At 35.3% G+C, this 15,388-nt stretch overlaps 1 protein-coding gene across 1 annotated transcript in view; it reads left to right on the top strand.

Annotated features, from left to right (window-relative positions):
* TAF1A (TATA-box binding protein associated factor, RNA polymerase I subunit A) overlaps positions 1-15,388 on the top strand; it is a 34,443-nt gene that overhangs the window by 11,955 nt on the left and 7,100 nt on the right. Inside the window, exons 5-7 of the mRNA XM_029230619.1 lie at positions 3,358-3,556; positions 8,834-8,964; positions 9,743-9,901. Coding sequence (XP_029086452.1) covers positions 3,358-3,556; positions 8,834-8,964; positions 9,743-9,901 — 489 coding nt within the window. The remainder of the gene's footprint in view (positions 1-3,357; positions 3,557-8,833; positions 8,965-9,742; positions 9,902-15,388) is intronic.

Here is a 15,388-nt window from a genome sequence, read left to right as displayed (position 1 = left end):
TTTCCCAACAACATTCATTGAAGAGACTGTCCTTTGCCCTTTGAGTATTCTTGGCTTCCTTGTCAAATATTAGTTGACGATATATGGATGGGTTTATTTCTGGACTCCCAGTTCTGTTTCACTTGTCTGATGTGTCTGTTTTTATGCCAGTACCATCCTGTTTTGATTACTGTAGCTTGGTAATATAGATTGAAATCAGGAAATGTGATACCTGTAGCTTTGTTCTTTCTCAAGGTTGTTTTGGCTATTCAGGGTCTTTTGTGTTCCATACAAATTGTAGGATTATTTTTTTCTATTTTTGTAAAAAATGCCATTGGTATTTTGATAGGGATTGCATTGAATCTACAGATTGCTTTAGGTAGTAAGGACATTTTCACAATATTGACTCTTCTGATCCATGTGTGAAAATGTTTCAATGTTTCTAATGTTTAGGTGGAACTTTCTCCTTTAATAAAAGCCTTATCCAAAAGAATTGACACACTCCAAAATGTTATGACATCTCCCTCTCTCTGGTATATATGAGACTAAAAGCACTTTCTCAATAAAAATTTTTAAATGCTTTGCTTTTTAATTTTTTTTCAGTGCCTCCAAACAAAGTTTTATTGGAACATTGCCACACCCATTCATCTCCATATTGTCAGTAGCTGCTTTTAGTAGGACAATGGCAGAGTTGTGATAGAGACCATATGGCCTGCAAAGCCTAAAATATTTACCCTCTGTTTTTTTGTTTTTACTTTTCCTATTTTCCAAATATTTTTAAATTGCTGTAAAATATGTATAACATAAAATGTGGTATTCTAACCATTTTTAAGTGTGTAATTCAGTGGCATTAATTACATTCACATTGTTGTGTAACCCTCACTAGTATTTCCAAAACTTTTTCATCACCCCAAATAGAAACTCTGTACCCATTAAGCAATAACTCCTCATTCCCTCCTCTTCCCAGGCCCTGGTAACCTCCGATCTGTTTTCTGTGTCTATGCATTTGCCTATTCTAGGTATTTCATATAAGTGGAATTGTATAATATATGTCCATTTATGTTCTGCTGTTTCGCTTAGCATAATGTTTTCAAGATTTATCCATGTGTTGGCATGTATCAGACTTTATCCCTTTTTGTGGCTCAATACAATGTAATATTCTATTGTATGTATCTGTGAAATTTTGTTTATCCTTTCATCTCTTGTTTGGTTGTTTCCACCTTTTGGCTATTGTGAATAACACTGCAGTGAACATTGGCGTGCAAGTATCTGTTTGAGTTCCTGCTTTCAATTCCTTTGGATATATACCTAGGACTAGAACTGCTGGATCATATTTTTTGTCATATATACAAATACATATATATATATATATATATATATATATATATATATATATATATATATATATATAAAGTATGTATGAACATATAATTCTATGTTTAACTTTTTTAGGACTCACCAAAGTGTTTCCCATAGTGGCTGTAGCGTTTTATATTCCCACTGCTCTCTAATTTTGAAAAATGATTTTACCTAGTTTAGGATTCTTTTCAGATTTTATTAATTTGGGAAAAATTTTTTGCTTCTCTTATGTGCCATGTTCTCCCTTATGATCTTATTTTCTGGTAGACCACATACATTACAAGTAGAAACTAAATGGAGGCAGCATATGGTTCTACTTTAGGAAGAATTTTGTAAGTGAACAATTGGAAAAAGGGAAGAGTCTGCCTTGGTGTTGTGTGCTCCCATTTTCTTCTTTCAGGGAGAAACTGGATAGCCATTTGATTGGGGAGGGAAGGTAGAGTTTTAAGTAAATTATTGGCTAGATCCTTTTAAGCTCATGGAATCTACTCAGTTGAAGTAAAGAAACCTGAGAGGAACCTTATTTCATACTCTGGAGTCTGAGGGTGGTAGTTAGGATAGGCAATAAAACATGTTTTGCTGTTAACAATTTTAAAAACACTTGCTGCTGTTTTCCAGACAATGTGCTAGCCATGGTTCTTGCAGTAGGGGGAGACAGGCATGTAAATGGAATAAATGGTTTTGGGTGCCATAGTAGAAGTGTACTGTACAGGGAGAAGACAAAGTGGAAAATGGTCAGCTCTCTGGAATTTTGGAAAGGGCTGGGATTGAATGAATAGGGGAGTCGGAAAAGAAAGGAAGTGAGGCTTGAGATGAGTCTGATAAAGCTAGTGGGTATTCACAGTGCATACTGTGGGAAAGAGTAGTCTAGCATGGCAGGAGATAATAAAGAGTTTAATAGCTCTGTGTCTAATGCTTTAGTTACTCTAAAAATCATGTGGGTAGAAGCCAGGGGAAGCTGAACTCTGTGTGCCATTTCTAAGGAGCTTAGATTTTTATTCTATAGGCAGTGGGAACTGTTGAAGGATTTTACACAAATGACTAATGAGATTTCCTTGGCGGTCACATGGAAGATGGATTGTAGCGGGGGCAGGATTAGAGACACCAGTTGAGAAATTATTACAGTAGTTTAAGATGAAGGTTTGAACTCTGACTCTGTTCAGATGATTAACTGTACTTCCCATCATTCTCCTCCTTAATGTCCTCCCTATTTGTATTGCTCGTTCTTTGTGTAATTATTCTTTTTTTTTAATTGAAGTATAGTTGCTGTATAATACTGTGTAAGTTACAGGTGTACAGTATAGTGATTTACAATTTTTAAAGCTTATACTCCATTTACAGTTATTGTAAAATATTGGCTATATTCCCTGTGTTGTACAATGTATCCTTGTAGCTTATTTTACACATATTAGTTTGTACCTCTTATTAAGATTACCACACCTATATTGCCCCTCCCTTCTGTGTGGAATTATTCTTATTGCTTCTGTATCAGGCATACACTTTCCATTTGAACCAGTGCCATTCTTCAACACCCCTTATTAAGATGTTTTCTCTGAGTTTATAGAACATGTATAGAATAATTTATTGTCTGCTATGGGCTAAACTAGGTATTAGGTGGTATACAAATATATCATCTCACTTAATCCCCTTAATGCCCTTCAAAAGGGTTAATAATAATTGTTCCATATAAAAGAGGAGACTCACAAAGGGTGAGAGTAACTTACTCAGGTTTATGTAGCTTTAAAATAGCATTTGAGCCCAGACTCTGTCTTCAACGTCCCTGTTCTTTTCACACTGCCTTCTGTTTGTAAGTTTATATAATTTAGTTCTCATTTACATAATGATAATTTTTCATTTGTCTTTCTGCTAGATTGAAATTTTTGATAATGAGGACAATATTGCTCCAACATTTGTGTCCTACCAAGGTCTTAGCCTGAATGTATCATATATTTACTGAGCTTTTTGTCTAAGGGTTATCTAATGACCTATATGACGGTGGGCTTTTTCTTATTGTTGCAGATCTCCTTACAACATGCATTATACCTTCTGCATCATGGTATGCTTGAGGATGCGAACAGAAATCTCAGCCAGGCAGAGACATGGCGATACGGTGAAAAGTCGTCTTCTCAGGAAGTGTTAATCAACCTTATTCAGGCCTATAAAGGGCTTTTGCAGTATTATATTTGGTCTAAAAAGAAGATGGAATTGTCTCAGCTTGGTGAGTGAATATGAGTAATAAGTAGTAAGACTGACTCAGAGGGACAGAAGGGGTCTGGAGGAGTAATCTAATTCCCCTACTTCCAAGCTTGGCTTTATCCAGATAGTACAGAGAACAGACATTTCTGTGGATGTAAAATTCTTGATCATCCTTTATAAAATTTCTGATATTTAAAAAAACTTTTCAGACATCAATTAGGTGATTTATAGATTAAGTTCATGACCATTTTAGATTCACTGCTTTCTTAAACATGATTTCTACGATAGGTTACAAATTTTCTTCAGCAGGCATTATTGCATATAAGAAGCATTATTTCCTCTGTGTTTACAGTGGAGTTTAGTTTGTTTCATAATGTTGTTTCTTAGGAAAATACGTTTAAAGAGTAGGGCAAGATAATGTTGTTTCACTTCTGTGTAAAGGTCAGAACAGACAGTTTTCTTGATTTACTGACCACCCCAAAAATTGACTATGTGTTCTTCTCAAACTGACTTTCCGTGGTGATGTCATCCTCTCCTGTCCCTAAATTTCTGTTCTTTGGAGCTGTGTGATCATTCTCTGTACTTTTTTTCCCTTGTATAGTTTTTCTCCATAACTCCTCTAGGAATGACCCCTTCCTTTCTATTTTCACATCCTCCACCCAAGTCTCAGTTCTGACATTTATCACATCATTTGTGTTAAGCAGTGTTTCCTTACTGTCCTTATGTGATAGTATTTCCTTGGTCTCTGGGCATGTGGGCTTACTAATCTCAAAATTCCCTTCCTGTTTCCCATCTTTTTTTTTTTTTATTTTTTTGCGGTACGCGGGCCTCTCACTGTTGTGGCCTCTCCCGTTGCGGAGCACAGGCTCCGGACACGCAGGCTCAGCGGCCATGGCTCACGGGCCCAGCCGCTCCGCGGCATGTGGGACCTTCCCGGACAGGGGCATGAACCCATGTCCCCTGCATCGGCAGGTGGGCTCTCAACCACTGCACCACCAGGGAAGCCCCTGTTTCCCATCTTTGATCTCCCCCAAGACACTTCTGAAATGCTGTCTTCATCATGATAATATTGTGAGGCCTTTGTGCATTCTCCTCCTCTAGAATGCCATCTGCCCTTCAAGACTCATTAGACCCCGCCTTCTTCTACCTTAAGTCTAACGTATCAGCTGCATGTTCAGCCTATATCATTTGGCTCTTCACCTCTTGCTTTTTAGTCATTCTAAGTTTTTTCATGTGTGTTTTTTGTTGTGTCTCCCTGTCTAGACTCATCAGTCTTTTGAGGTCATACATCTGTCCTCTGTTTCTTTTGCTAGCCTTGCCATAATGCCTGCTGTAAAGGCTTGCTGATACTGATTTAGGTAAGTTTTAAAGTCAGTATTTCCTTTTCTTCCTACACTTTAAGTAGAACTCAAGCAAATATATGATGATTAAAGCAGTTGGAATGTGGCATTTACACCATCACTCCCATGGATAGATAATTCAGTACCTTCTGCAGCTGACACTCTTCTGTAGCAACAAGAGATAAAGATGGGATAATATGTGGCGCTCTTTAGATTGTCTTTAACCTCATGTGTCTGTTTAATGAGAAAAAAAAGTTAGGACTAGTTCTGTATAACCAACTCAAAAGAATGGAACATGTGAATGTATGCTCAGAGCTGGTTTGGGATTTTTCCTTGCTGCTGTGGCCTGTGCTCGTTGGCTTTGATGTACTTGGTGGCTGGGAATCCCCTTCCATGGTAAATCCATACCTAACTTGTACTTACTCAGGGATCTGCCTTTCTTTCTTAACCATTTTTTTGGATACCATTTCATACCTACTTTCCTGTTACCACTTCATTTCCAGGTTCATATTGATATTTATTCAACTGACCCACTGGGAAGAGAATTCCAATCCCTGTTTGGGGGTGGGGGCTACATTTTTGGCCAAAAAGTGGCACTGGTACCAAAAAGTGTTTTGTGCTTCTATCAGCTGTTGCTTTCAAAAGACTGATTCTCTTTTTAAACCTTTAAGATTGTGAAATATATCCTGAACCAGTGTGTAAAACAAATGTCTGGTAGAATGGATACTTATAAAGCAAACATCCATGTAACTACACCCAGATTAAGGATCACAACATTGCTGACCCCCTAAAAGTTCCCCATGTGTGCCTAATCACACCTCCTCCCAGTGTCTCAAGAAGACTGTCCTGACTTTAAGGGTAATTACTCTCTTGTTTTCTTTAAATACTTTTACCACTCAAGTATGTATCTGTAATTTAGTTTTGCCTATATCTCAGTGTCATATTTCGATTCACACTGTATATATTCTTTTGGGGCCTTGCATATTTTGTTCAGCATTTAACATGTGTTCATATAGTTGAATTAGCTCTAGTTTGTTCATTTTTATTGTTGTAAAACCATACATTGTATGATATTCATGCAGTTTATTTATTCCTTCTATATATTGATGGCCATTTAGGTTGTTAATAGTTTGGGGCTATTATAATTAATGCTGCTTTGAAATTCTTGGGCATGTGTAGTGATACACATATGTGTGTATTTCTAGGAGTAGAATTGTTGTCACAGAGTATGTGTGTCTTCAGCTTTACTGTATAATAGGCTGAACTCTTTCCAAAGTGGTTACCAATTTATATTCCACTAGTAGTCTGATTTGGGCTTTCTTTTGTCTGTCTTCTCCTCATTATTTGTTATTGTCGGAGTTTTCATGTCACCCAATTTATTGGGTGTGGTAATCATGTTTTTTTTAAGAACAACAGCTTTATTAAGAATTGAGATCTGATTCTTAATATGATTCACCCACTTAAAGTATAAATTCAGTGGTTTGTGGAATATTCATAGTTGTGCATCCATTACCACAATCAATTTTAGAACACTTTTATCACCCCAAAAAGAAATGCTGTAGCCATTAGCAGTAACTCTCGACTCTTCCCAGTTCCTCCTGTCCTAGGCAACCACTAAACTACTTTCTGTCTCTAGAGATCTATCTATTCTGGACAGTTCATACAATGGAGTCCTAAAATATGTAGGACTGACTTTGTTACTGACTTCTTTCACTTAGCCTTATGTTTTTAAAGGTTCACCCACATTGTAGCATGTAATGGCACTTCATTCCTTTTTATTTATTTCATTTATTAATATTCTATTGTATAGATATACCACATTTATGTATCCATTATCGGGTGATGGACATTTGGGTTGTTCTCTGCTTTTTGGCTATTTTGAATAATGTTGCTGTGAACTTTTGAGGGACCTCTGGACTGTTTTCTTTCCAAAGCAGCTGTGCCATTTTTCATTCCTACCAGCAGTGTATGAGGAGGGTACTAATTTCTCCACGTCCTTCCCAACACTTGCCATTATCTGTCTTTGATATAGCTGTCCTGCTGGGTGTGAAGTAGTATCTTGTGGTTTTGATTTGCATTTCCCTAGAGGCTAATAATGTTGAGCATCTTTTCATGTGCTTGTGGGCCATTTGTATATCTTCTTTGGAGAAATTTGCATTCAGATCCTTTTCTCCTATTTTAATTGAATTACTTATTATTTTATTATTAAGTTATAAGAGTTCTTTATATATTCTAGGTACAAGTCCCTTTTCAGATAGGTGTAGGATTTGGAAATGTTTGTTTTCTATTCTGTGGGTTATCTTTTTTACTTTCTTAGGTGTTTTTTGAGTCACAAAAGGTTTTAATTTTGATGAAGTTGTTTGTTTTTTCTTTTGTTGCTTGTGCTTTTGTTGTCGAATCCAAGAAGCCTTTGCCTACTCCAAGGTCACGAAGATTTAGACTTATGTTTTCTTCTGAGAGTTATATAGTTTTACAGTTGTTTTCTAATTCATTTTGAGTTAATTTTTTTATATCACGTGAGGTAGGTAGGGGTTCAACTTTATCTTGCATGTGGGTATTCAGTTGTTCCAGCATATTTATTGAAAAGGCTATTATTTTCCCACTGAATTGTCTTGGTACCCTTATCAAAAATCAGTTGCCCATATATGAAGTTTTATTTGTGGACTCTAAATTTTCTTCCATTGATCTATATATATCCATACTTATGCCCATATCACAGTCTTAATTACTGTAGCTTTATAGTAACTTTTGAGGTCACAGTGTGAATCCTCCAAATTTGTTCTTCTTTTTAAAGATTGTTTTGGCTATTCCTGGTCCCTTGCATTTCCATATGGATTATAGGATCAGCTTGTCATTTATGCAAACAAGCCAGCTGGGACTTTGATAAGAATTGCATTAAAGCTATAGATTAATTTAATAAATCTTCCAACCCATGAACACAGGATGTCTTACATTTATTTAGGTCTTCTTTAATTTCCTTGAACAATACTACTTTTCAGACTATAATTTTATGTCTCTTTTGTAAAATTCATACCTAAGTAGTTTATCGTTTTTGATGCTATTGTAAATGGCATTATTTTCCTAATTTCATTTTTGGATTGTTCATTGCAAGTATATAGATATACAATTGACTGTTGTGCGTTGATTTTATATTATGCAACTTTCAACTCATTTATTAGTTATAATAAGTTTTTAATGTATTCTTAGGATTTTCCATGTACAAGATCATGTCATCTGCAAGTAGAGATAGTTTTACTTCTTCCTTTCCAATCTGGACATTGTTTGTATTGTTTTCTTGTTGAATTGCCCTGCCTAGAACCTCCATTATAATGTTGAATAGAAGTTGCAAGAGAGGACATTCTCTCTTGCATGCAGTCATTCACCATCAATTCTGATATTAGTTGTGGGTTTTTCATAAGATGCCCTTTATCAGATTGAAGAACTTGCTTCTTTTCCTAGATGTTCAGTGTGTCTATCATGAAAGGTTATTGAATTTTGCCAAATGCTTTTTCTGGAACAATTGAGATGGTTATGAGGTTTTTGTCATTATTCTATTGATTTGGAATATTGTATTAATTGATTTCAGATGTTAAACAACCTTGCATTCCTGGAATAGATCCCACTTTATGTGTTGCTAGATTCAGTTTGCTAGTATCTTGTTGAGAATTTTTGCATCTATACTTATAAGAGATATTGGTCTGTAATTTTCCTGTGTTGTCTTTGTCTGGTTTTGGTATCAGGGTGATTCTGATCTCATAGATCAGTTGCGAAGTGTTTTCTCTCTGTCCTTTTTTAGGGGGAGAGTTTGTGATGAATTAGTGCTATACTTGAAGTGATTGTTAGAGTTCACTAGTGAAGCCATCAGGGTCTGAGCTTTCCTTGTGGGTGGTTTACCGAGTACTGATTCTGCAGAAGTCCTCAGTACTGAATACTTTAAAAAATCTTTTGTCTTTGGACAGATGAGGATGATTATGCTTACAACACAGCGTCCCAGAATATGCTCAACCACAGCTGGAAGACATCTATAAACCTTTGTGCATTGATTCAAATTCCTGGAGTTTGGGACCCTTTTGTGAAGAGTTATGTAGAGGTAAGTAAACTTTTCATAAGGTTTTATTAGTTTCATTTTGTTATAAGCTTAATCTTTATTGATCAGAAAGGAACTAATGGAAAAAATTGTTTAAAAATTAAAAGAATATGATGCTTCTTTTTGGTCTGAATAAGTTTTGTTTATTTTACCAATATACTGTAAACGTTACTGTGTTTATTTTCACCATTGGATAATGTGTCATGGCCAAATACAGTAGTCCCTCAGTATCCATGGATGCTGAAGTCCCTTGCTTTTTGAAAGTTTCATTAGTGCTAAAGTGATACTTATGCTGTCCGAAGGTAATCTCTGAAACCGTATGCTAGTGAATCTGGAAATTCCTGTGTCAGGACGGGAAGGAATGAAAGGAAAGGAATTATAATTCCTTATGCACTCCTTTTGTGGCTAAAGTTATGTAGGGCACTGAGGTTAGTTGCCTCGTATGGTCTTTTTTTGGTCCTAATGTGCCCTACTTTGAAGACTTTATTTCTCATAGGAACACTTCTTGTGTTGAAGTTGCTGCATTTTTCAGTAACGAAATACGATAAGGGAAAAATGGGAAACCATGTAGGCCTTTTTTATGATCTTCTGTGTTCTATGGAGGTTGTAACATATGCTGGTGGAAGCAAAAACTGGCATCACTATTGTTCCCTATATAGTAAATGCTGTTTTTCAGTTGAATGACTTTTTTTGTGCTCATCAATAAAGTTAAGTTGTACATGATATTTCATATAGCTATCTTACAGAATTTAGCTAAGATATCATGACTTATTTTATATAGATGCTGGAATTCTATGGGGATCAAGATGGAGCCCGAGAGGTTCTTACCAATTACGCCTATGATGAAAAGTTCCCATCAAATCCAAATGCTCATATCTACTTATACAACTTTTTAAAGAGAGAGAAGGCACCAAGAGAGAAACTGATAAGTGTGCTTAAGGTAGAGAATTTTTATGTCAGTGTTTGAACATGGTTGGGGATCTACTTTAAGACATTCTTAGGTCACTGCTTTCCAACTTTCATGTTGTAACATCCAGAGAAAATGACAGTGTATGTATGGCACACTGAGGTAAAGACAGGAGGCTGCAGCCTCCTGGCAGACCCCCCATCACTACCATTCCCCCATCTTCTGCCCAAGTGAGACGGAGGGGAGAGGATCAATATTTCAGAAACTGTTTTGTCACCCTGGTTGGAAAGTTCTGCATTGCTTTTTTTTTTTAGGAAATCATCTTTATTGAAATTTAACTTACATACAATAAAACAGATATTTTAAATGTACACTGGGATGCATTTTTACAAATATATGCATCCATGTAACACCATAATAATTAAGATATTGAACATTTCCATCACCCTAGAAAGTCCCTCATTTCCCTTTGCAGCCAAGCCGCCCATGTACTCTTGGCCCCAGGCAGTCACTGATCTGTTTTCTGTCACTATAGATTAGTTTTATCTCTTCTAGAATTTCATATAAATGAATCTGACAGTATGTACTCTTTTTTTTTTTCTTTAGGTCTGGATTTTCTTGCTCAGTAGAATGTTTTTGAGATTTATCCATATTATTGTATCAGTAATTTGTTCCTTATTACTGCTGAGTATTATTCCATTTTTATACATTCACTTCTTGATGGACATTTGGGTTATTTTCACTCTTTGGCTATTATGAATACCACTGTGAACATTCATGTACAAGTTTTTGTGTGCACATATATTTTCATTTTTCTTTGGTAGTTACCTAAGAGTGGAATTGCTGGAAGGTATATGTTTAACTTAAGAAACTGCCCAGCTGTTTTCTGAGGAGACTATACCATTGACATTCCCACCATCAAAGTATGAAAGTTCAGTTTCTCTTATTTGTCTTATTGATTTGGAAGTTTTTTTATATAATCTGGGTACAAGTCCTTTGTCAGGTATATGGATGGTAAATATGTTCTCCCAGTCTGTGGCTTGCCTTTTGTTTTCTTTACAGTATCTTTCAAAGAGCAGAAATTTCTAATTTTGATTAAGTACAATTTACTCATTTTTCTTTTACAGTTAGTATTTTTTGTCTAAGAAATCTTTGCCTACTCCAGGATAATGAAGATTCTCTTCTGTGTTTTTTTTTTTCGAGAAGTGTTACAGTTTTATGTTTAGGTCTGGGACAGGTTTTGAGCTGATTTTTTTGTGTAGTGTGAGGTAAGTGTCGTTGAAAAGACTATCCTTTCCCTGTTGAATTACATTGGTAACTTGGTTGAAAATCAATTGACCATGCATATAGACTATTGTGTTCTAGTGATGTGTATTTCCGTTCGTATACCAATACCACACATCCTGACTATGGTAGCTTTACAGCGAGTCTTGGAATCATGTCATGGAAGTCATACAAATTTGTCCTTTTTCAAAATTGCTTTTAGCTTCTCTAGCTCTTTTGACTTTTCATGTACATTTTAAAATCAGTTTGTCAGTTGCTACAAAAAATATCTTGTTGGGATTTTGAATCTGTAGATCAATTTTGAGGGAATAGACATCTTAGTAATACTGAGATTTCCAAACTGTGAACATGGTATGTCTCTCCATTAATTTAGGTATTTTATTTCTCTCTGAAATGTTTTGAAGTTTTTAGTGTATATATTTTGTTAAATTTACCCCTAAGTCTTTCAAGTTTGGGATTGTTACTGTATATGGTATTCCTTAAAATTTTTTTTATTGTGGTAAAATATATGTAATATGAAATTTACCATTTTAACCATTTTCAAGTGCACATTTTTTCTTTTTTTCTGGCCATGCTATGTGGCATCTGGGATCTTAGTTCCCTGATCAGGAATTGAACCTGTGCCCCCTGCATTGGAAGCTCGAAGTCTGAACCACTGAACCACCAGGGAAGTCCCTCAAGTGCACATTTTAATGGCATTACCATTAAGTACATGCACAATTTTGTGCAACCATCACCACTGTCTACTTCCTGAACTTTTTCATCATCACAAACAGAAACTCTGTATCCATTAAACAGTAGGCTCCCCCAACCCCTAGTAACCTCTATTCTACTTTTTTTTTAAAAATATATTGAAGTATAATCGATTTACAATACTGTGTTAGTTTCAGGCATACAGCAACCTCTATTCTACTTTCTGTCTCTTTATAAATTTGCTCGTTCTAGGAACCTCATCTAAGTGGAATCATACAGTATTTGTCCTTTTATGTCTTGCTTATTTCATAATGTTATCAAGATTCATCCATGTTATAACATGTATCAGAATTTCCTTCCTTTTAAAGCCTGAATAATATTCCATTTTATATATATATATATATATATATATAATAGAATATTATATATATATTATACAAATATATTCCACATTTTATTTATCCATTCATCTCTTGGTAGACATTTGGGTTGTTTTCAGTTTTTGGCTCTTGTGGATAACTCGACTATGAGCATTGGTGTACAGTATGTGTCTGAGTCCCTGCTTTCAGTTATTTTAAGTATATACCTAGGAGTGGAATTGCTGGATCATATGATACTTCTTTGTTTAACCTTTTGAGGAACCATCAAGCTGTCTCCATAGCAGCTGTACCATTTTACATTCCCACCAGCAGTGCATGAGGGTTTAAATTTCTCCACATCCTCACCAACACTTTGTTACTTTTCTTTTTTAAGAAGGTGATAATAGATCTCCTGAGGTGTACGAAGCGGTATCTCATTTTTATTTTGATTTGCATTTTCCTGAGGGTAGTGATGTTGAGCATCTTTTCATGTGCTTAGTGGTTATTTGTGTACCTTCTTTGGAGAAATGTCTGTTTACATCCCTTTTTTGAACTAGGTGTTTCAGTTTTTTGTTATTGAATTTAGGAGTTCTTTATATATTTCATGGTCAGTTTCTAATCATATTTTAGAGGAAAAAGAAAGGTCCTTTTCAGCCTGTACAAATGACTGAGAAAAATCCTTTTCTACCAGTCTTCCTTTTAAAAAGCCACTTAGCTCTAATCTGTACTTGTATAGTCATCAAAATTGACATTATCAAACCTTCAGATGTGGAAACTGTACATTTTATAAAGTTTTCAACAGGCTTTGTTTTACTGCATAATACTTAAAAAAATGTTTTTAAAGAAAATCTGGTTTATTCTTGATTCAAGGCACTTTACATTTTCTTAACAGCTTTTTTGAGATAGAATTTACATAACATAAAATTCACTGTTTTAAATGCACAATCCAATTTTTTTAGTATATGTACAGTGTTGTGCAACCATTATCATAATCTATTATAGAACATTTAATGACCCCCCCCAAAGAAACACTGTGCCCATTAGCCCACACCTACCCTCTCCACCCAAACCCTGGGTAACCACTAATCTATTTTCTGTCTCTATAGATTTGTCTATTCTGGACATTTCATATAAATGGAGTCATACAATATGTGGCCTTTTGTGAATGGTTTCTTTCACTTAGCATATTTTTAAGTTCATCCATGTTGTAGCATGTGTCAGTACTTCATTCCTTTTTATATCTCAATATTATTCCACTGTATGAATATACAACATTTGTTTATCCATTAACCAATTGATAGACATTTGGGTTGTTTTTACTTTTCAGCTATTACGAATAATACTTCTGTGAACTTTTGTGTAAAACTTTTTGTGGGACATACGTTTTCAGTTCTCTTGGGTATACATACCTTGAAGCTGAATCACCAGAATATGCTAACTTTATGTTTCACTTTGTGAGGAATTGCCAAGCTGTTTTGCCAAGGAGCTGCACAACTTTACGTTCTCCCCAGCAATGTATGAGGGTTCTGATTACTCCACATCCTCGCTCATATTTGTCACTGTATTATTATTATTATTATGGCCATCCTAGTAGATGGGAAGTAGTATCTTATTGTGGTTTTGATTTGCATTTCCCTAATGACTAATGATGTTGACCAACTTTTCATGTGCTAATGGGCGATTCGTTTATGTTCTTTGGAGAAATATTCCTTTGCCCATTTTTTAATTGGGTTGCTTATCTTTTTGTTGTTGACATGTAAGAATTCTTTATATATATTCTGGGTACTAGACCCTTATCAGGTATATGATCTGCAGCTATTTTCTGTTTTCTCCCTTTTTGTGGGTTATCTTTATCTTTTTTCATAATGGGTTTTTTTTGGCTGAGCGGTGCGGCTTGCGGGATTTTAGTTCCCCCACGAGGGATTGAACCCAGGCCCTCGGCAGTGAAAGTGCCGAGTCCTAACCACTGGACCACCAGGGAGTTCCCTTGATAGTGTTCTTTGAAGCACAAAAATGATTCATTTTGATAAAGTCCAATTTACTGTTCTTCCTTTGGTTGCTTGTGCTTTAGTTGTGTCATATCTACGAAACTATTGCCTAATCTAAGGTAACACATATTTACACCTAGGTTTTCTTCACAGTTTTATAATTTTAGTTTTTACCTTTAGGTCTTTGATCCATTTTGAGTTAATTTTTGTATGTGGTGTGATGTAGTGGTCTAGTTTCATTCTTTTGCCATGTGGATATCCAGTTGTCCCAGCACTGTTTGTTGAAAGGAATTTTCTTACTCCCATTGAATTGTCTTGGCACCATTGTCAAAATCAATTGATCATGGATATATATGGTTTATTTCTGGACACTGAATTCTGTTCCATTGATTTATATGTCTAAATATCAGTACCACAGTCTTACTTGCAAACTGCGTAATATACTTTTAAAGTTGCTATTTTAATTTTACTCTTCAAGATTTCTCTTTACCCATTTGTGCAAGAAAATACTAAGGACAGTTACAACAAAAGCAAGATGCTGAACTTCACTCAGGTTGTCTTTCATTAATGGTGTTCTGAAAAGACTTTAAAAAATGGAATAGAAAATAACTGTATTCAACACTTATCTTCAAGACAAGATAGATTTAGAGAAATTCTGGTTTTCCTTTTGAAAAATACAGTATTTGAAATTAACTCAATAAATGGGTTTAAATAGATTGAACATAGCAGAAGAGAGAATTAATGAACTGTGTAGAAAATCAGGCTAAAGAAGGTAGAGCAAAAAGGATAAAAAGTGCAGAAAAGAGTGTACAAAGGACTTGGTGAAAGGTCTGAACTACTTGTAATTGGAGCCAAGGGAAAGGAGAGAGAACGGGGTTCAAAGGCAAACAAACAGGCAAAGACAATATTTAATGAGTCAATGGCTAAGAATTTTACAAAACGGATGAAAGACTTCCAGAGTTCTGATAGTGTTCTATCTTTTGATCTGGGTGCTGATTATGTGAGTGTGTATAACTTGTGAAAGTTTATTGAATGGCACACTCATGATTTGTGTACCTTTCTAGTACATATGTTGTATTTCAATAAATGAATTGAACCATATACAGAATTCCCTAAATCAAAAAAGAAAATGTGATTTTGTAAAAACTGAGTTTTAATAATACTCTCTGATATTGGTATATTGATCATGTTGATTG

The sequence above is a fragment of the Monodon monoceros genome, unplaced genomic scaffold (assembly GCF_005190385.1).
Source record: "Monodon monoceros isolate NGI ecotype Baffin Bay Population unplaced genomic scaffold, NGI_Narwhal_1 Super_Scaffold_18, whole genome shotgun sequence".
Taxonomy (NCBI): Eukaryota; Metazoa; Chordata; class Mammalia; order Artiodactyla; family Monodontidae; genus Monodon; species Monodon monoceros.
The sequence above is the reverse complement of the archived record's forward strand: the minus strand, read 5'-3'. Positions and strand labels throughout refer to the sequence as shown.